Genomic DNA, 23,608 nt, shown 5'->3' on the forward strand with positions numbered 1-23,608 from the left:
TGAAAGTAATCAATGTCCTCAGTTCAAAGGAAGGTGATACTAACAGCGTGGAATGTTTAGAAATGGCAGTTCAGGGGAACTGTGGAGGGCAAGATGAGACCTGGGAGACCAAGACATTTCAGCGAGAACTGTGCATATGCTGGTATGAGAGGCAAATCAAAACCGCATGTGATAATAATGCATGGGTGGAGGGAAAATAGAATAAATAAAAAAATACCATGGGTGCAAATGATGAAGCTGAAAAGAGAATGGCTTTAAGTACAGGATAATTTCCCCAGAATTTACCTCATGGACTGCCTGTCAGAACACATACTGGAGCTTTTAGAATTTCATTCATAATGCTTTTATAATTCCCTGACCTAAAGAGAACCTACAATTATTTGTGAATAGATGTGAATAGACCTAAAACAAGCTGTGCATCCTGAGAAATTCTTCATATGTCCTGTAAAAACATATCTTTACTCATGTAAACAAATTGTTTTGATGCTTGAAATTGGTTTGCTAGATTCTCAGCTTTAAACAAAAGTAGTGGAATGAATGAATGAAATGTATAGATATATTTTTTAGATGTATAGATTATAGATGTATAGATTTATTAATTGAAATTTATAAATGGCAGAAGACGAGTTTCTCTGTGTCCACTGGACAGTTTTACACAAACCCAAAGATGGAAGCACCAATCCACCATTTACAGATGAGAGGCAAATGACAGACACATGAATCCACATGGCGTGAGGCAGTGGATAAGTTTCTCTGTGTCCATTGGTCAGTTTCACACAAAACTATGGATGGATGCACAAAACCACCAATTACAGATAAGAGACAGATGACAGACACACAAATCAACCAGTTAGACATGGGGAGAGGCCAATAAGAATAAGAATCTAGACTTGTCTTTACAGCCTCGTAACTCCAGGTGTGAATCACGTACAATCTGGCAATAGATGTGATGGAAAGAGTTGGCTGTATGATCCAAAAGATATTAATAGGAACATTTTAAAAATTTGCATTCTGGTGCACCAGCGTGCTCGTACATTCAGTGGAAGTCAACACAAAAATACCCCCCCCCCCAGTTATTTTAGCCTATTCATTATGAAGTTTCATAAAATATAATGCTACCAATTCTACCAATTCTACCAATGCTACCAATCTGCAAAAAAGTGAAAAATGGGCATGCAAAGTGCTACAACCCCAAACCACAAAAAGATGTAGTGTAGTGCATTTTTATCTAACACAGCCTCCATCCTTGGTTGAATAACTAAGGAATAATACTTTCCTTCAACAAAAAATGGCAACATGAAAGAGTTACATAGCGGAGGTGAAGGGGTGAGGACAGAAAGAGGTACTTGTCTGTCTTTAATGGGCGTCCTGGTCATCCTAAAGCTCTCGCGATGGACAGACAATGAGCCGAGAATGTGTGTACACAAAAGCAGGTCTCCGTGGTAACACCACGGCGTCCTGCATCCTTGTTCTTGGAGCTAAGACTCTTCAGAAGCGTAGTTCTCAGGATGCTGGGGGTTTGGAGGGGGTTGCTGCTTTTCTTATGGGCAGTGGTGAGGGTGCCTTGATGTGCCTAATTATCATGCCTTCACCCTTCAGAGGGCCATTAAGCACTTAGCAGACAAAGAGAACTGCCCTGCTTCACCCCATCGGTGTTTGAGTGTATGTGTGTGTGCAGCGCTATGTAAAACTATTGTATGCATTCCTGTGCAATAAGATTGACAGGACAAGACGTTCGCTCCACAGAGATTCCCCGTGCCTGCCAGATCATTTTATAATCACCTTATTTATATAGGCCAGATGGCCTCACTACTGCAGAGCCAATGAGATTTACAGTCCAGATCAAGATTTAATCGAACTTTAACCAGGTGACCTGAACTGGCGCCTCATCGTGCTGCACGGGTCCAAATCAAGCGTGGCTGCTTCACGAGCAAATTTATTTGAAGGAGCGAGCACGAGGCTAAAATGTCATCTGGGCCCTCTGCTTAAACTGCAGAGAAGTCAAATAAACTGCCGGGCGAGGGGAGAGGGGAAAGGTGCTCTGCTCTGCTGAATCACCAAACACAGAGCCGACCTTCCGTCCGTCAGCGCGGCGCACCAGGAGTGCTCGACAAAAGACGGATTGACTGGGAGAGGATGTGAAACCATCGCCTTAGTGCTCCACTCATAAGACCCACTCCGTCTCTGCTATTATTTTAACAGACGAAGTGTTTCAAAGGAATCTTCAGAACTCTTCAGAAACTGCAAGGGGTAGAGAATAGAATATGGCAAAAGACAGGGACGGGAAGAAGACGTAAGAGCGACCCAGGAGGAGAGGTTATAGCAGTGACAGCGAGAGAGTGATGGACCAAAAGAAGGGAGAGGGAGAGCGGAAAGTTAATATGTGTGTGATGTGAAGCCTGGCGTGTGTTTTGACTGCAGATGTCAGGGAGTTCAGGGGTGCTGAAAGGCTGGGGAGTTTGAGAGCCAGTGGCTCTGATAAGAAGTGCTGCCTCACTGCCCTGCTCCAAACATATCACAGCCGTGTTATTCCAGCGCCGGAGAGTGGAAAAGACGGAGCATTTTCCCCTTCAGCGCAAACAATCATCTCCTCCGTCAGCCCGGTTTGCTCTCTGAAGCAAATCAAGAGGACCGGAGCTGAGAGAGAGACAGGGAACTGCATCACGAGAGTGCGTGTGTGTTCTTATGTGCAGTTGCCCGTAAACCCACCACTTAAAAGCAGTCTTTCCAAATCAGACTTTCAAAAGGCTCAAGTGCAATATCAAACGGAAGCTCTTTTCAAAGCCTCATGTATAACAAATTACACAACAATTAGACCCAGGCTGACGGCGGCTTTTCTCTGTGCCCATAAAAGACCAAACTGAATCTCTACAGATGGTGAGAATACAACTGCATAACAAAACAACATAAACTGGACAGGAAGAGAATTAGCAGAAGATCTCTGCAAACAGCCCTAGAATGTTGAGCAGTATTTACTCTGGCCTAGCTGAATAATGAGAGCTCAGTGTGGAAGTGACAATCCGTGAACCTCAAACACTGTTGTGTTCTCATCAAAAAGAAAATCCAGCATCACCAAAACAAGGCTGGAAAATGGGCCCATCTCAAACCCCCCAAACTATTGCACAACAGTCTTGTTTTACGTATGCCCCAAAAATGGACATAAACCCAGTCTACTACGAAAGCCCTTGTCAAAGTTGTCAAGTGGTAAAGCATGATGGCAACAAGAGAACATGGGGTTGTTGACACTGGTGAGCAGCACATCATCACCAAACTCTGCTAGTTATGAGGAATATGAGTTGATCTGAGAACCAGGTCTCACGACCGTGGCTTTTTCTGTGCCAGTGTCCGCAAAAAGGAAAGCTCAAACTCGTGACAAAAAGAATGAGCTGGGAAAACAAACAGAGATCTGTGCTAGGCTAAAAGCAAATACTAGCCAACGCTAGCTTTTACCATGTCTTCTTCTTCTCTGCAAGATCTGCTCTCTCGAAAACAAACTACCTCAGCTGACTACCAAACTAGAGCTAAACACACACCAGACAAGAAGAAGTCAAACCCGGCTAAATAACTACGGGACAAGGATTGGCAATTATTCAAACCTCTCACCGACCAATTTTTTTTGGATAGATTCATATTGGAGCCTTATTTTGCACTACATTTGCAATGATTGGAAGCTGGGATGGGATATTGTCCAGTTGGTCACACAACCATTCTGTATGGGACCTTACGATCGAGAACCTTGTGACCTTGTCAAAGCTGCAAAGTGTAGTAGAAGGACACGGAAGCCACTCTAAGTGCAATTCAGTAATCATTAGAGTATAAATTTAAAAAATCATATCCCAACCTTCATGAATCATAATCGTGGTAAAATGTTCAGTTATTTGCAATATTAATTTGGGTGTCATATCGCCCAGTACTAGCTAGAATCTATCCAGCTACAATCTCTTTAGCTTGCTGAGAGGACTCAATGAGAGGACAGCAACACTGTCCGGTAAGCGTTCACTTACTCCTTTCTTTTTATACATCATTGAACAACGTAAAATAATTAGAATATGCATTTTGGTAGCTTTAAAAGAAGAGGGCGTGTTTAGAAAGTCGTTTTGAGGGAGGAAAAAGCAAGATTGTGGAAAATGTTATATGTAATATACAAAGGACAGGTGGTAAGAGGGATAATGACTTTATCACATAAAGTCACTTTTGAGAAAGTTCAAAAGGAAAAATGAACGGAGCTCTTCTGTCTTTATGTAACGAGCATAGTGCCTGAATATAAAACACACACCCACACACACGCACACATACATGCACACAAAAGCCCTCCTTTTTCCCATCCATCCTTTTGTAAATGCCATTTTAATTGAAATCTGTCAGCCTCTCTCTCTCTCTCTCTCTCTCTCTCTCTAAACACACAATGCTATAGGTACTAAGCCATGAATTTCAATGAGGCTCTTTTTTTCAGCAGCCACCATTGATGTCCTTCAGCTGAAAACCGTCTTTTCCAATAACCCTCCCCAATCTCTTCTTTAAACACCAACTTTCTCCCTCTCACTCTCTCTCTTTCTCGCTCTCTCTCTCTCTCTCTCTCTCTCTCTTGCACGCTGGCTATATTAAGCTCTCTCTCTCTCTCTCTCTCTCTCTCTCTCTCTCTCTCTCTCAGTCACACACAAACACACACAGACCAGCTCACAGTCAAACAACGGACACAAAAAACCTCGACATTCATACATTTCTGCACTTTTCCTCAACCGGTCCACTGAACCTTTATGATGTCAACATCAGTGGACAAATGTATCAGTGTGTGTGTGTGTGTGTGTGTGTGTGAGAGAGAGAGAGAGTGTCAGGCTGGAAGTTTACAAAGGCAACGTGACTTTAACAGGGATTCACTCTCTCTCTTACACACACACACACACAGTCATACAAGGTTTTAAGACACAAGCCAGCTGCTAGTGCTTCAATGAAGGCAGCAAGAGATAGATAGCGGAAATGAGAAAGTGTGTCACAGAGAAGGAGAGGGAGACGGCAAGCGAGAGGGAAGGGGAGAGGGACAAGCATGGTACTTTTTGAGGAAAACAAAAACAGCCATGAACCTTACTACCTGCCAAAGTCAAGGCAAACACACACTAGCATCCATGTACCCCTGACACACTCACACACACACACACACACACACACACACACCCATTCGTCTAAAAATATTTCACCCTAGAATAAAAAAGAGAGCAGTTTTGTTTATCCCAAGCGAAGGAGAGACAGAAGCAGAGCAGTGGCAGCAGAGCAGAGGTTTTCACCCTTAGAGCTAATATTTGAGCACTGTATTTATAAATGGAGGAAGACAGTGGTAAAAGTTCCAGTGGCCAGCTACCCTCAACACCTCTGCTGTCCACGGGTATGTTTAGCCAAAGTTCTTCCACCTACCCTTTCCGACCATAAAGCTCCAGAAGGGTTCAAATAAGCTTTTCTCGTACGTCACATGGCTGATGAAATGTCAGTCAGCGAGAAGTCGTTCGTCATATTGCAATAAAGGAACAATGGCAACTAACACACATGCAAACATACACCCACAGGTCCAGGGCACTACCGACACACACAGTGTTTAAAATTGAAGGAGCTTAAAATGATTTTTTGAGCGTTGCCATTGAAGAACCACGTTTGCTTCCATAAAGAAACATGGTTGTAAAAGAGATTTGTGAGTGAGAAGAACCTTCATTTGGTAAAGAACCTTTACAAGTCCAGAGAACAAACAAAGCAGATCTCAGTTAGAAAAACTGATTCTAAAAAGCAAGCAGTGGCTATCTAGAAGAAACAAAAGTATTGGAACATCTAAACATTACACCTGCAGGTGCTATGGAGTTGATTTTGGGGTGTGTTGTCCATATAGTTTTGCCCATATATACAGAAGAGCATTCATGAAGTCAGACACCGATGTTGGTCGAAAGGGCCTGGCTCGCAATCTCCATTCTAGTTAATCTCAAAGGTGTTCGATGCGGTTAAGGTCTGGGCTCTGCATGGGCCAGTCAAGTTCTTCCACTTAAACTCATGCCTTTATGGATCTTCACCCTTCACTATTGGCCAACCCCTGAAAAACAACCCCATAGCATTATCCCTCCTCCACCAAACTTTACAGTTGGCATAGTGCAGTCAGACAGGTAATGTTCACCTGGCATTCGCTAAACCCAGACTTATCCATCATACTGCCAGATAAAGAAACATGATTCGTCACTCCACAGAACATGTTTCCACTGCACCACTGAGTCCTGTGGTGGTGTGCTTTACACCACTACATCCAATGCTTGGCATTGTGCTTGGTGATGTACGGCTTGCAAGCAGCTCCTCAGCTACGGAAACCCATGCCATCCAATGAAGCTCCCAGCACACAGTTTCTGTGCTGATGTTAATGCCAGAAGAGGTTTGGAACTGAGTCAGTGTTGGAGACATTTATGCACTATGTGGCCTAGAGTTACTGTGGTTCCTAAACGCTTCCACTTTTCAATAATATCACTCACAGTTGATGGCGGAATATCTAGGAGGGGAAACAAAATGACGTGAACTGACGTGTTGCTATGGTGCACCAGAGCAGTACCACCAGCTTATCCCAGACATGGTGAACCACTGCCATTTTGCCCACTGGCTGACTAGGCATTCCCTCCCAAACCGTATTTTCTGAAATTATTTTCTGGCCTGCTAAATACTATTAATCTGCGCTCAAAAATAATTCTTCCAATGTCCAAAACGGTTCTGTTATCTGTGTCTTTGCTTAGCAAAAACAAGCTAAACTGTGTAATGAGAACTGGTCGCTATGGTAACCAGGAAAGCATGAGAACATGCTTACAGAAGAAGTTTTTGTGTATATGCTGCTGTGCGTGAAAATGTCTGTTCTAAATCACTGATAACTGCCCTAACTTCACTGAACACGTACAAACACTACCTGAACTTAAGAACCCAACCAAACACTCCCGGACACAAACAGCCATGGCACACCAAATAAACATAAAATGTGTTCGTCCAGTTGTTGGTGAGGCTCTTCACACTTACTCATCTGTTTTAAAAACATGGTCCTTTATGGAACCAAAAGTTGTACTTCTATGGCATTGCTCAAAGAACCCTATTATTATTTTTAAGGGCTCAAATAAGACGTGGTCAGCCTAAATGGCTTAGATAATGGCTTACAACTCACACTCAAACTTTCTCTTTCTCTTGGCAGAAACACACACACACAGAGAACCTCTAGAAATGTCCACCCATGAACTCTGCCCTGAGCGTCAGGATTCCACGGCCATACCAGGATGTTTGCAGTGGAAACATTGTGGACGCTCGTGAGTGTCTGCAATCTTTGGGGTGGACAATCAATTCAGTTTCAGTCAGCTGCTTTAATAAAGTGTGGTCAGACACACACACACATGCCCACACACTCACACACACATATATACTGGATCGCTAAGGATGTATATAGTCATCTCTGCATTCAGCATTGAGTGTGTGCAAGACTGGCTTTACTCCGCTTCCCCACAAACTCCAAATAAACCCACAGAGCTCCTATCGCTACACTCAGCTATGTTTGTCCTGCTGTTTGTTTTTCCCTCTCTTCATCCCTCCATCCTTCTCCTCCTGTCCTCCTACGCAGGTCACAGAATAAGACAGTGAGACAGCAAGAGAGGAGGGGCATAGAGAGAGATGGAGAGACAGTTCTGTGACTGACCAAATGAGGACATACAAGCACGAAGCTGAACCCTACAAGCAAACACCGGAAACCCCTTACAGAAAACAACCTCACTTTAATGTCAGAACCATAAAGCAGCCTGTAGTGGGTTTTCCATCCAGCCTTTTTGGTGTAAATTTGGATTTTCCCCAGTTCTCCCCCTATCCAACGTTTTTTTTATCTGCTTCTTCCAAGTCAGGATTGCAGTAAGTGCGAAGCCTCCAAGGAATCAATGGACGCAAGACAGCATATCCCCTGGACAGGGTGCCAGTCCATCGAAGGGATAGACTACACACATTTACACTCTCAGACCTAGGGGACAATTTATCATGGCCAATTTACCTACCATGTGTGGGAGGAAACCGGAGTACCTAGACAAAAAGCCCATCCGGACACGGGGAGCATTGTCACAACAGCTCAACGCGCTTGGAAGAGAGACTACTGCCAGTTCTGTTACATTAGATAACAGATGGCTGCCCTGGATAGCATCACGCTGAGTGATGGTGGGAAAGGGAGGGCCAATCTGAGACTTAAGGTAATGGATGGCTGTGGAGTACTAGGGATCAAACCAGCGAGCTATTAATAATACCAACATATAGATAGATGGGCCACTCAGGAGCCAGCTTTCACACTTGAAGAAAGAGGATAAGCAGCTTTTTTGATAAAGGAGCAATGCTCGAAGGTGACAATGGTGAAGGTTAAGGAATAAGTGTGTTTTACATAACAGCCTATCAAAACTGTTCTCATCCAGGGGTCTGGAGGGTAACGGTGAAGTTGTAGAGCAAGTTCAGCCCTTATTAGGCACCCCGTCGATGAACAACAGTTAACAGAGGGAGACTATGAGGTGCAAGCATGTCACGTCATCTTCAGGAATTGCATTCTTTTACCAATGTCAAGTGAGCATCACACTAAGCACTCTCTCTCCCTGTCAAGTTCTTAAAGCTAAGATGCTTTTTGAAACTTGGGCCCTGTACTGTACTTATGTTGGTCACTGCATATATAGACTTACTATATGTTTGAAATATGAATGTAAATATGTATAAAAACATGATTAGAGTCACATAAATATGCTCTATAGCAGAGGAATAATTCAATCTCTGTGAGAAGGGCACATGCATATATGCCTGTAGAAGGTGTGTGGCCTTTAAGGTGAATGTGTGTGTAGTTGAGCGAGTTCTACATTTCCACTCTTGTGCTCATAAATCATCAGCCTGCATTGCTCCACTACCGTCTGAACTGCAGCAGCGGCGCCGGTGTGAGCCCACGCATTAATGATTTTCCCCATCAGAGAGACAGACGGACAGAGAGAGAGAGAGACCTAGAGGTGTGCAGACCTAGAGGAATTCACATCACTTGGAAGAGCTATGAATGGACGAGAGGGTCACGCATAATAACACCCGCTGATGCGCAGAATCATATTTCAGGTACCACAAGCTGAACCCTGACGAAGAACCCGCCATTGTAGGTGCTGTTGGTGCTTCCTGGCATTCCTGGTGGTGGGAGCAGCAGACTGGCTGTCGGCATGGCAAAAAAACCCCAAATTCCCAATTTACAACCAGCCAACAATTGCCAGGATTTCTGGGGTTGAGCTGGGAGAAGAATTTACAAGGATATTATTTTCACAACATGTGGGGACATCTAATGCCATATTTAAGAGCCCGTCAAATGTTCAGGATCCAATTTCCAACATTGACTCCACGTCCAACAGAGAAGTTATTAATTCATAATTTAAGTCTGAAATTTAGGGAGTGTAGAAAAAACATATCTTAAACCCAGTTTAGCATAAAAATGTGGTACTGAGATGGTACTACTTAGAAAGAACTGAACACCTACATGCTTGTGTAGTCATCCAGTTAGCTAAACACATGGCAGCAGTTCAATGCATATAATCATGGAGATACGAGCCAACAGCTTCAGGTAATGTTCATATCAGAATGGTAAAAAGATTTTCCACTGCATCATTGATGGTGCCAGATGGGCTGGTTTGAGTATTTCTAGGTCTACAGAGGATGGCCAGACTGGTTGGAGCTGACAGAAAGGCTACAGTAACTCAGATAACCACTCTGTACAGTTGTGGTGAGAAGAAGAGCATCTCAAATTGCACAGTATGTCCAATCTTAAAGCTGATGGGCTTTAGCAGTAGAAGGTCATATCAAGTTCAACAAGCTTTTAGCCAAAAACAGAAAGCTGAGGCTGCAGTCAGGAACAGGCTTACCAAAACTAGACAGGTGCAGACCAGAAAAATTAAGCCTTGTCTGATGACTTTCAATTTCTGCTGAAGAACACATACAGTATGGTGAGAATTTTGCACCAACTGCATGAATCCATGGGCACAATGTGCCACTGGTCAACAGTCCAGGCTGTTAAAGTGGTGTAATGGTGTGGGGAATGTACCAGTGGGGCTAGGTACAGCCTTAGTCACCAGGGAGGTCAGTGTGGTTTAACAGCCATGAAGCTGGCTAAGTGATAGGTCTGTGAAGTGAGCTTGGAGGGGAGTGGGTTTGGGACACCAGACCTTACTGTTGAGCCTTCAGGAGGTGGCACAGGCTTAATTTAGCAAAACACTAATAAAGGGAGGTGCCTACCTGATGACCCCTGTGAGGAGCTTGTAATATAGTTGGTGATTAGAAAATGGGTGAAGATAATAGACTGGGCCCCATGTGTAACCCCAAGTATTAAGTGCAGGATTTTTTTTACAGAACTTTTCCTGTAGTATTTTACGTCATGGCCACAATTTACCTAACATCACAAGGCTACTTCCAGCACCTTCAGATGCCTTCTCAGTCACCGGATCTGAATCCAATATAACACTTTTGGGATGTGGTAAAACAGGGGATTTGCAGCATGAAAGTGCACCTGAACACTCATGCCATATGCTGACAGCATAGGGTTGATCACTGGATGTTACAGTAAAAAATTACAGTAAAGTTCAACTTCAGCTTTAAACGGCAGGTATATATGGCAAGAGTAGCAGCACAAACTTAGCATTTGATCCCAGTGAATGAAGAAGATAAAAAGACTCCAGTTAGAGCTGTGTCTCCCCAGCAAGAGGCTGGATGCCCTGAGCTAGGGTCTCAGGACTGCCCTGTTCCAGAAGACCAGTGTAAACATTGCAGCCATGGGCCATGTGGAGAAGAAGCCTGGTTTATAACTGCCTGAACTGAAGAGTGATCCAGACAATGAGTAGGAAGGCTTGCCGGGAACGCTTTCAAAGCCATAAAGAGCGAAATAAAAATGGGAAAAGCAAGGCAATACATAAGTATTGGGGAAGCAAAGAGGGATTATTATACCATTATTAATATTTAGGATTATAGCAATTCAAAGAATCCCTAATACTGACCAATATAATTTTATATCTTATCATTTCCCGATTTGCAGCAAATCTTAAACTCAAATAAACAGCAGAAACTCCAGGGAATATTTCTGCCACGCTCCTAATAATTCCGGGTCGGAACCGGGACCACCCTGACCGAACAAAAGCAGAAAAGCAGATGAATAAATGTGATACCAACCATGACAGTGTTTTGCACTGCAGTTGGAGTTGCCTGTCTTGCTGTCTTACATGACTCTGTAGTTATCGTCTCGTAATCCCAAGGTAAAGTGAATAATGACTTTCTACAGGCCGTAATCTTGTCAAATGGAAATTAGATCATATTCCTCATTCCACGAAGTACACTGGGCTTCTTCAGAATCAACAGTGCAATAGACAGCGCGTTTCACACACTACACAATAGCGTTAATTTGTGGGTATAATGGCATTACAGTAAAACAGTACCTCAGGTATGCTAGTGAAAGGCTCTCCTCCCCGATAGAAGCCCAAGTGTAAAGAACATACAGTTTTAACAGAGCCCCACTTTACTACAGCAGACGCACGGCGCCAATGACACACACTCACTCACACACACAACTCTTCCACTCACCCAACAGTGCTGAGAGATGAACTGTAAACACCCAACACACGTACAGCGTTACACATACATTAAGACACACACACGCAGATACACAGTCGATGAGTGGAAGTGATGAGTGAAGGTAAGAGGTTCATTTGGGGTGATGAGTTTCAAAGTGTGAAAGAAGGCCTGTCTGCAACTGGTAAGTATGTAGGTGTCTTTCTGTTTGTGTGTGTGTGTGTGTGTGTGTGTGTGTGTGTGCATAAGGGCCTTTTCAAACTGAGATAAATATGAATGATGGACAGAAAGGGAGTACACTCATAATATTCTCCAGTAAAGTTACTATTGTTTTGTCTTAATATATTGAGGATATGGCAAGAGTGAGTCAAAATGTGTGTGAGTGTGTGTGTGTGTGTGGTATGTTATCCAGTCCAGGGTCATCACAGAACATTAGTGAGCTGTCCACAAACAGACCTCTTGTCCTGTTGTAGCACCTCCCCCGTAATACACATAGCTTGTTTACACACAAACACACTAGTGTATGCAGACACACACAGACACACACACACACACACACAGGCACACACCAGGTGTTGCTTTTGAAGTAAAAATATCATGCACATGGTCAGAGCAGAGAGATGCACACAGAGTTATAGGCTTCCCAAAAGCAAACAGAGAATTTTTCTATTTCTGTTTCTTTCTCTCTCTTTTTCTCGTGACTGCAGGCCAGTTCTACCCTTTCCCTCGTCTCCATGTAGTCATATTTTATTACATGCACACTACGTGTCCACATGTTTGTGGACACCCCTTCTAATGAATGCATTTAGCATGGTAAATGCACACACACACAGCTTGTCTAGTCCCTGTAGAGAATTACTGCCAATAGAATAGGTGCTATTGGCACTATGTCTAAAGGCTGGCGTCTCCGGCATTGAGCTGTGCAGCAGTGGAACTGTGTTCTCTGGAATGATGTCACACCATCCAATAATTTTGGGGAATTTTGGACTTGGGATTCGGAGATGAGGTTGGGTTATGATCATCCAACATCCAGACCTTGCTAATCGCTCAACTAAATGACTAAATGCAGTAGAAGTGCCAGATTTGGAAGGTGCAGTAGAATAGAACCGTATTTATCTTGGCATAGCTGAATAATGAGTGTACAGTACATGAGAGTGGCATAATGTGAACTTAGAAATGCTGTTGTTTTTCCATTAAAAAGAAAATCCAACATAACCAAACAAGGTCTGGAAAGAGAGAAAATGGTGCTGCTAATACTAAAAAGCAGCAGATCACCACCACACCCTGCTAGGTAAGGGAATAGGGGTTGTGATGTGAACCAGGTCTTGTGACCGCAGCTTTTCCTGTGCCAGTGCCCGCAGAAGGGGAGAAGGGAATGTCTGCGAAAATAACGGTAAACAGGGATCCGCGCTAGCCTAAAAGCTAAAGCAAACCCTTTTCTCTTGCTATAGTCAGCTCTTTCAAAGACAAAGTGGACTACGTCAGTTAAACCAAATTTGACCAAAACCCACATCAGAAGACAAAGACCCAGCTTATATTTTTGAATACCTGTAAGACTATACAGGGAAGCATGTGATGGCAAAGCTAGAAGCTAGCCTGGCTACAATCTCTTCAATTTGCTAACAGCACGGCGCGCTGAGAGGACACAACAAGAGGATAGCAATGCTATTCATTCAGATTCGGGAACTATTATTGTGTGTGTATATATATGCTATAATGTGTAAATTCTTTGAGCTTTCCCAAAACAAAAAACACAAAAAAGTGTTCAGTGGGTTTTCTTCCCACAAATAAATATGCTTGTTAGATGGCACCACAGCATTTCTTTCCTCCAACTAAAGTCACATAAAATTATATGTCTTAAAAAACTTAAAATTCTTTAAAAATGCATTCTACGGCACCTTTAAGTACATACACACAGTATTGATATCGGCAATACAGAGCACCGATTCCATATAGCTTACTGGCACCCTACTTTTCCTTTTTTTACATAAAACATTTTTGTTTGCCTACTTTGTTATGAAACCAAACACTTAAACAACCAGTAAAGTCAGCCATAAATAGCAATAACCGATAAACAGACATTTAATGAACTTTTAGCACTTTTTGTTTTCATGTGTTATTTTTGGTTCTGAAACCAGAAGTTGAGTTTAAGCAGCTTGTTTAATAAGCACTTTTTGTTTCTAAACTGGTATTTTTTTCACTGCTCTGAAATGTGAATTTTAAACACTTATTAAAAAGCTGTTTGGTCGGGCTTAGCAAGATTATGCTTCCCTACTCGCACGTGTTTCTGCATTGTCGCTATTTTATTTTTTTATAGCTCTGAAACTTTTCAAATGTGCTGTTCCTCAACTGGTACATGCTGTTCTTTCAAGCTCATTATATCTTATTTGGGATAAACTATAAAAAGCAGAGCACAATAATTATCAGGATTTATAGCCATCTATCGAGTATTTAATCTCTGTATTGGCAGATACTTGTAAATCTGGTACTGGTATCGGTATCAAAAGGGAAAAAGTGGTTTCGTTGCATCCCTAATAATTCTGCTAATTCTCCATCATCTACATTGCAGCACTGAAATGGACTGAACTTGTGCATCTCTAGTGTCTGGAAAACTGTCCATTAGAGGCGCTTGTGTGAAATAAAAATGAAGGGGGGTCAGCTACTCTCCACATTCCGCACATGTCTGTGAGTGACATCACAGAAATGATTACAGCATAGCCCAATCTCGTCTTTAAGTGTGTGTGTTTGTGTGTGTGTGTGTGTGTGTGTGTGTGTGTGTGTGTGTGTGTGCGTGCATGCGTTTTATTCGCCTGTGCAGGGGAACGCAAGAATCTAAATGTAAATGTGTTGTTCATTCTTTACCTGCTGACAGATAGAAGACGTCAAAACATGCAGGGTTGCATCACCACTTTCTCTCCTTCTCACTCCCCCTCTCTGCTCCTTCAACTACCACTTCTGCAAGTTCTTCCACTCTTCACCGCAATCTTCACTCTGTTTCCCCCTCAGCTCTTGCCTCTACTGTCCTGACCACTCTTCCCCATCTTGAATCTTTCTCCTCTCTCCCACTTGAAACTGCTACAGACACTCTCCTCTCTTCTATCTCCACCTCTGTCGACCTTCTCTGCCCTTTCTCCCCTAGGTCAGCAAATTCTTCTCCACCTTCCCCGTGGCTGTCAGATGTTCTCCGCAACAACCGTAGAGAGCTAAGACTGGCTGAAAGGAAGTGGCGGAAGTCACAACACGACTCCGACCTCCACTCCTATCAGTCTCTTCTCTCCAGGTTTAGAACGGAAGTTGCTGCCGCCAAAGCATCTTACTACAGGGGGAAATTGGAATCCTCTGCATCTGACCCACGCAAACTATTCACCATCTTCTCCTCTCTCCTCAACCCTCCTACTCCCCCACCTCCCACTACCCTGTCTGCAGATGATTTTGTCTCCTTCTTTGAAGAAAAGGTTGACAAGATCCGCCGATCCTTCCCCCCTGCCTCTACCCCCCTCTCTAGACACTGCCCTCCTCCTCCCTCTTCTCTGACTTGCTTCTCTCCTCTTTCCACAGATGACCTCCTACATCTTCTCACCTCCAATAATCCTACCACCTGTCCACTAGACCCTATTCCATCCCCTCTGTTCCAAACCATCGCTCCAAACCTCCTCCCCTTCATCTCCTCTATCATAAACAGCTCTTTGTCATCAGGTCAGGTACCATCGGCCTTCAAGTCTGCCAGAGTCGTGCCCATCCTAAAGAAACCAACTCTAGACAGCTTGGACATCGGCAACTACAGACCTATCTCTCTTCTCTCTTTCCTCTCAAAGATTCTCGAACGTTCCGTCTACAACCAACTGTCTCTCTTTCTCACTCTGAACAATCTTCAGGACCCCCACCAGTCTGGCTTCAAAGCTGCACACTCTACTGAAACTGCTCTCATTGCAGTTACAGAGAAGCTCCATGCAGCTAAAGCTGCCAGACTGTCCTCGGTTCTGATCCTTCTTGACCTCTCCGCAGCTTTTGACACAGTGGACCACAAGATCCTCCTGTCTATCCTTGCCGGTCTTGGAATTACCGGCTCTGCATGGCAATGGTTCGCATCATACCTGCAGGGACGCTCATACCAGGTAACGTGGCAGGGCGACACGTCCGCTCCTTGTAGTCTCTCCACTGGCGTTCCACAAGGCTCAGTTCTTGGTCCTCTTCTTTTCTCACTGTACACTCACTCTCTTGGTAAAGTGATATCCTCCCATGGATTCTCTTACCACTGTTACGCCGACGACACTCAACTCATGCTCTCTTTCCCACCGTCTGACACACAGGTCTCCACCCGTATCTCAGCATGCCTCGCCGACGTCTCGTCTTGGATGGCGGCTCACCACCTCAAACTCAACCCCAGCAAGACGGAGCTGCTGTACATCCCGGGAACTGCTGGACCAAGAAACGATCTTGCCATCACCTTCGAGAACTCACTGGTCACTCCCTCTACTGAAGCCCGCAGCCTTGGTGTAGTGATGGATGATCAGTTATCGTTCTCAAGTCATGTTGCAAACGTAACTCGGTCCTGCAGATTTCTTCTGTACAACATCCGGAGAATTCGACCCTTCCTCTCTAGAGAGGCCACCCAGGTGCTTGTTCAGTCTCTCGTCACTTCCAGACTTGACTACTGCAACTCTCTTCTGGCTGGTCTCCCTCTGCGCGCCATCAGGCCCCTGCAACTCATCCAGAATGCAGCGGCACGGGTCGTCTTCAATGTCCCTAAATTCAGCCATGTCACTCCACTGCTGCGTTCTCTCCACTGGCTTCCTGTAGCTGCCCGCATCAGATTTAAAACCCTGACGCTGGCCTACAAAGCCAAGAACGGACCAGCCCCTCCGTATCTAATGGCAATGGTCAAAAGCCGATCCGCACCAAGAGCCCTTCGAGCTTCAAGTACGGCTCGGCTCGACCCACCGTCCCTCAAAATCCGCGGAAGACAAGCGTCCAGGCTTTTTTCTGTCCTGGCACCAAAGTGGTGGAACGAGCTGCCCCTGGATGTCCGAACGGCCGAGTCGCTCGCTGTCTTCAAACGCAGACTGAAGACCCACCTCTTCAGAGAGTACTTGGACGAATAGTTCTATGGTCGCCTTATTGTATTGTGTTTAGTAATGTCTAAGCTTGGAGGTATCTTTTGTATTAGTCTATTCTAACTAGCTGAGGTTTTCTTGGGTAAATAGCAAAGCACTTTGTAAGTCGCTCTGGATAAGAGCGTCTGCTAAATGCCGTAAATGTAAATGTAAATGTAAATCAACTGCACAGACACGTCATGAGCTAAGAAGTATAACCACCCCTCACTCACTGCACCTACACTCACTCGCACAGTCTGAAAGTATTTGACACCCACAGACAAAAAGAACACATGTCAGAGCACTCAACCCCTGACTGTTAGTTCAAGCCAGGATTGCAAACTTCAATATTAGAGGCTTTAGATATTTCCCTCTTATTTAGTGTCAGGTTCCACCTGTACTGCCATTAAAAAAATAAATAAATAATTAAAAAAAAAAAAAAAAAAAAAAAAAAAAAATATATATATATATATATATATATATATATATATATATATATATATATATATATATATTAAGATCAATTAATGCTGGTGAGAGTATCTTTTATGGTGGTGCCTTGCCAAGCCTCTAATGCAGCCATGTTCAGCTCTTGCTTGTTTCATGGGCCTCATATGTTTGTTCTCATATGATCAATTTAATTTAAATCAGTGCCCCATTATGCATCAATAACCCATAATTTCAACCACATCTCTGTCTGTTTGCTTAGAAAAACATGGTGGAATCTGGTAAGCGCACTGGTACAGTGCAGTGCACTGGTACTTTGGGGAAAAACACATGCTGTGCTGCCAAAAACCTCACAAACAAGAGAAGCAAGAGTTATTACATTCAAATGGATGAGACTGGACCCATAATTAGTGGCATTCTCCTAGGACAGGTACACTATATGGACAAAAGTATTAGGACATTTGCTTATTAATTGTTAATACTGAAATCAAGGTTAATAAAAAAAGAGTTTATCCTGTTTATCCTGAGTAACTGTCTGTACTGTCCAGGGAGGGCTTTCTACTAGGATATTGAATGATCACCACCCCACATCATCCTCAACTCCCCAATTAATCCCCAAAAGTACTGGATAGAGCACCGACCATAATTTTAGATGTGCTCGACAGCTCAATGCTGGGCTCTGTATACCCCTCTAGCCCATGTCTGGCATTAGGCATGGTGCCAATACTTTATCATGTTTATCTGCCCCAGAGAGTCCTATTTAATTGCCAATACTTCTCTACAGGGACTATACAAGCTGTATGTGTGTGTGCATTTACACATCTGTGTCAGCAATGGGAGCAACTTAAAGGAGCTGAATGCATTTATTAGAAGGGGTGTCCATATTTATGTGGACATATGATGTATGTAAGCATTGTAAATCTGTATAAGCCGTTGTACTGTTTGAGTGCACAGACTTTACACAATGAGTCGAGTAGAGGAATTTTTTTTATCACTTAGAGAGGTGAGTTAAGTAAAGCTTTGAGTGATTCTCCTTCAGAGAAATACATTTAACACTGGTACACCAGTGGAAACTCATCACAAAGAAATATTTATGTTTATTGGTTTGTTGTTTTACTATCAAAAGATCAAAATTTCCTTTCCACATATCAGAGTAAAAACCTGCACACCCCTCAGATACGAGAGTTTGAAGCTCGCTCATTCCAAACATCACTGCTATAGCAAGAGGAATGTGTTGAGGACCTGGACAGTATGAATACATGAAACGTCTTTCTGAAAAGGAGATTTTCAAGGAGTACTTTTTGTTCATAGGCGGGAATGAAAGGCAGATGAAATGTTCCAGTGTTGTTGTGTTTACCTACGTAATCAAGGAATGGATGAAGAAGCATCGCACACAGACTGACCTTCAGAGCGGTGAATGCAGGTGTGTTGGTTGTCGCTCAGAAAGAAGCCCTCCTTGCACTGGCACTCGTAGCTGCCCATGGTGTTCACGCAGATCTGCTGGCACCCGCCATTGTTGTCCTGACACTCATCCACATCTACAACCACCAAACATGGAGCAAGAGAGAAAGATAAACAATCATTAAGGTGTGCCACCCACACACAGTCACACAAAGAGTCACTCAGGGCCACTGTGTTCCGTTTTGCCCTGTAATCAGAGCTAGCCCCACACAGGTATTTGCAAAAGTGATTGCTTTTGTTTATTTGTAGCCCATTTTCCTACCCTCCTTCTCCCTCCTCCCTATTTGAAGTAGCTGGAGAATGCAGCCAGTTAAGACGCAGAACAGGAATGTTCCAGCATCCATATAAGCATCCTCCAGACAGCCAAACAAATAAACACAATGACTGAGAGACAGACAGGTAGTCAGAGGCACAAAGACGCCAGAAGACAGAAGGCAGGTTCCCGCTCCTCATGGGAAAAAGGCCTACACTTTCAGAAGCCTTGCCCTCTCAGAAGGGCTCCGCCTGAAAACATGGTTTAAGCTGCCCCTTGTTAACATGAATGTGTAGGTCACTCTGTTTAATGTATATCTGTGTGACTGCTATGAATTTGCGTGTGTGTGTGTGTGTTCATATAGCAGGGGCACTACTTTATTGCTTGACAGCTCTATAAATCTCCATGTGGGCATGTTGGTTGGGGTAAAATTGTAACACTGGAGACCAGTAACACACTTCAGTGAGTTTTACACAGCACGGACACAGCAACCTGCTACTGTGGAGACTCCAGCCTATAACTCAATCTGACGAGCTCTGTGGCTCCAGATTGACACACCCTCTCTGTTCTGGGACAGCGTTCCGTTGCTCCGCCTTGCTCTTTAACCTCTTCCAACACACAATGGGGTTCTACCATGCTGCGTCGGACAAGGATCTGGGTGTTGCTGCCTATACTCAGACACGGATGCTTCCAGTAACATCCAGTTACCACTGTCTGACAATGTCCTGTAAGCTCTCTGTAACATTCTGTTGTTCTGATGCACGCCATTAGTGGTCAGTGACTGACAGTGACTCAGCTTTTTGTGACTCATTGGTAAGATAAGTATATGTGTGCGTTCTGCGCTCTGGTGATTGGGCAGGTTTCACATGCATTGTTTAGTCTAAAGCATCTCGGATGGGTAAAGTGCTCTGATAGAGTTTCATGAGTTTGGTTAAAGGATGAGGAGGAAAGGCTAGTAGTATGGTGGAAAGTTGGAGGATGTTGAATCACTAATGGCACTTTAGGTTACCCGCCATCTTGGAGGTATTCTGTGGTCAAGGCTGTACTGTAGTCAACTGCGATTACTTTATTTTCAGTTGCATCCATTTACTGGTGAAATGGTACAATCTTGTTATGTGTTGGTCTGGTTTTCTGACTTCTAAGGTGGCTAATGCTAACTTTAGATCTAGGCATTGTTTTGGATTAGCCAAGCTAGTAAACAGACAGCCAGGGAGGGCAGCTGAATGTCAGGCAATCCACTTTCTGCTTTACTTTAGGACTATGCCAGACGTTGGTTTGTTTCACGATGATGACATGTTCTTGGGTTCAACAATGATTCTGGTTTACTTTATATCATCATGTGCAGTCTAATGTTTTTACATATTTATAATATCTTTAATGGAAGGACAATTGAATGCTAGTAAGGGCTGCTATGCTAATCACAAATTTTCTTGATCACAGACAGTTTTCCTTTGCTGTTGGGACTGTGTTGTTGCAGTCCTTCGGTCAAAATAAAAGACTCATGAAATGTTCATGGCCTTTATGGCCCAGTTTTAGAACTGCTGACAGCTGTACACACTTACACCGTAAACAATATAGTTGCTAATATCCAAGTATTGGATATTAAGAGTTTGGAGGCAGCAAGTCAGGGTCAGCTTTCCAAATTTTTGCAGTCAGGTCATCTAGATCATAGAACATTGTTAAAAACTTAGTTTCTTTGGATAATAGACAGTTTATCCAAAGAACAGTCGCTGGCATCCTTGCTGAGTTTGTCTCTGTGTTGTATCCTCTCACTTAAACTTCTGCTTCTCCAGTATTACTGCTTTCAATGCTGCCAACGCTTCTAAAAGATTCCCATTCACTGCTGTACTGCTCACTGTAATGCTGAACACTATATAATGGCAACCTCTGACACCAACAATAAACATGCAGTAATTTGTAGTAATTAACTCATGAGAGTGATTATAGTGTTTTTCCACCATAGGGCTGAGCAGTTCTGAGCACAGAGAGTAATCATTCCAAGGGCATTTCCACCTGGACATGCTTACAGACCATTCCCAGCACAGTTTCCACAACACGGTTAACTAACTGTGCTCTCTGCAGCAGAATCGTCTGGGAGGGATGGTTTTATGACGTAGGTATTCCCTGACTGGCTTTACATTTGCGTCACTTTTCTGAAGCCTCATCAGCCATCCTTTCAAAACCTAAAACACTTAAAAAGTGTTAAAAAATCAAATCAAACTCCTCCAGTCAACAGAGTGCAGAGAGCCAACAGCAACACTATTACACACATGGAACACTATCGCTGATCCACTCAGTCGTCTCAGGCATTCTTCTTTGGTAGGCCTACCTCCTAGTCCTGGTGTAGTAGCACAACAGATGGAAAAAGAAACCGTGACAGGAATTCAAGCTGGTGCAGAGTGGCAGAGATGTAAAATGTGTGGCTCTACAGAGGAAAAGAGGCTTATGTGGTGTAAACAGAGGTGGAGTTTCCTAAATTACAAATCAAAGCTAGACCTATACATTTGAGTTGGGGTGTAAAAAGTATTGATACACTCAAGTACGATAATAATATTGAATTGACCAAAAAAAAGGCATACAAATGACTGTAGAAAAGCATGGACAGCGCAACGTCTCTCAAAAGTGAAGCCACCACAGGTATAGAGAATCTGTTGTCTGGTTGCTGTATGATGTGTAGCTTTGCCAATCCCTATACATTTCAATGACAAAACAGCCCATTTTCCATCTCATATTTGTTACCCTCACCAGGGAAACTGCGTATCCGCTTTACTTCTGGTCTTTTAGGCTGGGTTGTAAACTCAACCAAGGCATTCTGAGAGGCTTGGAGCTCTATTTTAGCGATCTCTGAGCGAGCCGTCAACAGTGCACTGCATAGCTTGATTTCGGGCATCAATGTGTCATTGCTATCGTAACGATGGGAAAGGTACGCCCAAAAGACATGTACTAAGTCTCTTAATTAATCATGGGTGTGTTTTGGGCGTAACGTGCAATAAACCAATCAGCGTGTGACTTGCCATTCCCTTTAAGACCCAGGTGCTATTTCTATGGTACATTGCACATGGTCTGGGAAGGCTTGCTGGAGAGGTGGAGCGCCTCGCCTCCAGAATAATGTTATTTTATTTTGTATTGTGTTAATTGTTGATGCAAAAGTTCGAATAGCTGCACAACTGTTGTCGGGGTGTAAGATAGCAATGAGCACTGTGAGGCGCACAGGGCATAGGATAGGGCCCTTGGTCTGTGAGAAGAAAGCGCGTCTATCAAATCAGTAGGCGAGTCTGGCTCCGCCTCTGGTCTCTACTACGTAGATTCTGGTTGGAATTTTGACAATTTTGACAATCTGGTTGGAGGACAATTTGGGCTTCATTTCCATAGAACAGAAGGGTGTTTACTGTAGTTATGCAAAAATTCAATGCAGACAGTGATTAATTCAGTGTTGTGTTTAAACTCTAACCGATAGACAGCAGTGATTCCGCTGTTCTGACTGCATATAAAGGAAATTGTTACTCTGGTTTATGATGGTATTTGCTATACTATGACTGTTTTTCAAAAATCTCATGATAACAAAATACCAATATAACGCAGTATATTGAATCACAACTCCTGTATCGTGATACCTAGCCTACTGTATCGGCAGGTTCTTGCTAATGCACAGCCCTATTAGTGAGCACATGTTTTCATGTGTTTGTGTTTGTCCCTTTCTGTTTGGAGTGTGTTGAGAGGCAGCGAGTTTTATGAGCTCTGAGTAGTGTTGGGGCTGCTCTTTATTTGTGTGTGTAAAGTGCTTTATGGCCGTTAGCACCTCCAGCACGTCGGCACGACAGCCTGCTCAGCTCTGCTCCACTCCCCACACTGCTACAGTGGGCTTACAGGCCAGCGCGCTGTGTCTTGAACGCGGCTTATTGGCTAATGCACACTGGATTCCTGTGTCGCGTCACAAAGCTCTAGACAGAGCTAGCGCCATCGTCGCTGTCTGGACACGGTATCCTGCATCTTACTGGCATTCTCTCAAATCCACACGCAGACGTACATATACAGGCACACAGGCGTACATAAAACGAGCGATGCACAAACACGTATGTACACACACACACACACGCACAGTCTCTGCCTAATTTAGTCACAGTGGTTTATTATGTGGCCCCTGGTTTTACCTGGCGACATGACTCTTATTTTAAGCCCAGCAGGGCGTCTCGTTAACACGGCCAAGACAGCAAGGCCTTCACTGTCCAATCAGCTACTGCAGTGCTGGAATGGAGGTGGAAAGCGAGAGAAGGCCTAGCTTTATGCTCCTCTCCACAGAGGAATCCCTGTCCTTCTCACAGAGCCAAGCACATCTCATATCTTGTATCTTGCAGATTTCTGTGAAATCGAACTCAATGGAAATGCTCCAAAGATACTGCCGATGCATATTTAGCTTGGCTAGATGAAGAAACAGTAATTTGGCTTTTCTCAAATTAATACAAAGCTGACAGAGACCAAGAGGGATGCTAAGAGGGTTTGAGAAACTGCTCCTATGGCTCTTGATGCATCGAATCCGTGCATGAATGCAAACAGGTATCGTCAAATGTGACAGGAAAAAACAACATTTCAGCTGTCATCTCTCAATTAAAGCCTGCACTGCCAAAATTTAAACAAGGGGCCTGGCATCCGAGCCGGCGAGTTTAAACTAGAGCACTTTTGTTTTGTTTGATTGCTCTTGTGTAAACTTTAATTTGGAAGAGATCAGGGATGACATGACACAACAGGGAGAGAGGAG

At 43.7% G+C, this 23,608-nt stretch overlaps 1 protein-coding gene across 1 annotated transcript in view; it reads right to left on the reverse strand.

The window, feature by feature from the left end:
• The window catches only part of scube1 (signal peptide, CUB domain, EGF-like 1), a 98,388-nt gene that overhangs the window by 53,388 nt on the left and 21,392 nt on the right, over window positions 1–23,608 (reverse strand). The window contains exon 4 of the mRNA XM_072672944.1: window positions 18,542–18,676. Coding sequence (XP_072529045.1) covers window positions 18,542–18,676 — 135 coding nt within the window. The remainder of the gene's footprint in view (window positions 1–18,541; window positions 18,677–23,608) is intronic.

This window comes from Salminus brasiliensis, chromosome 2 (assembly GCF_030463535.1).
Source record: "Salminus brasiliensis chromosome 2, fSalBra1.hap2, whole genome shotgun sequence".
NCBI classification, from domain to species: Eukaryota; Metazoa; Chordata; class Actinopteri; order Characiformes; family Bryconidae; genus Salminus; species Salminus brasiliensis.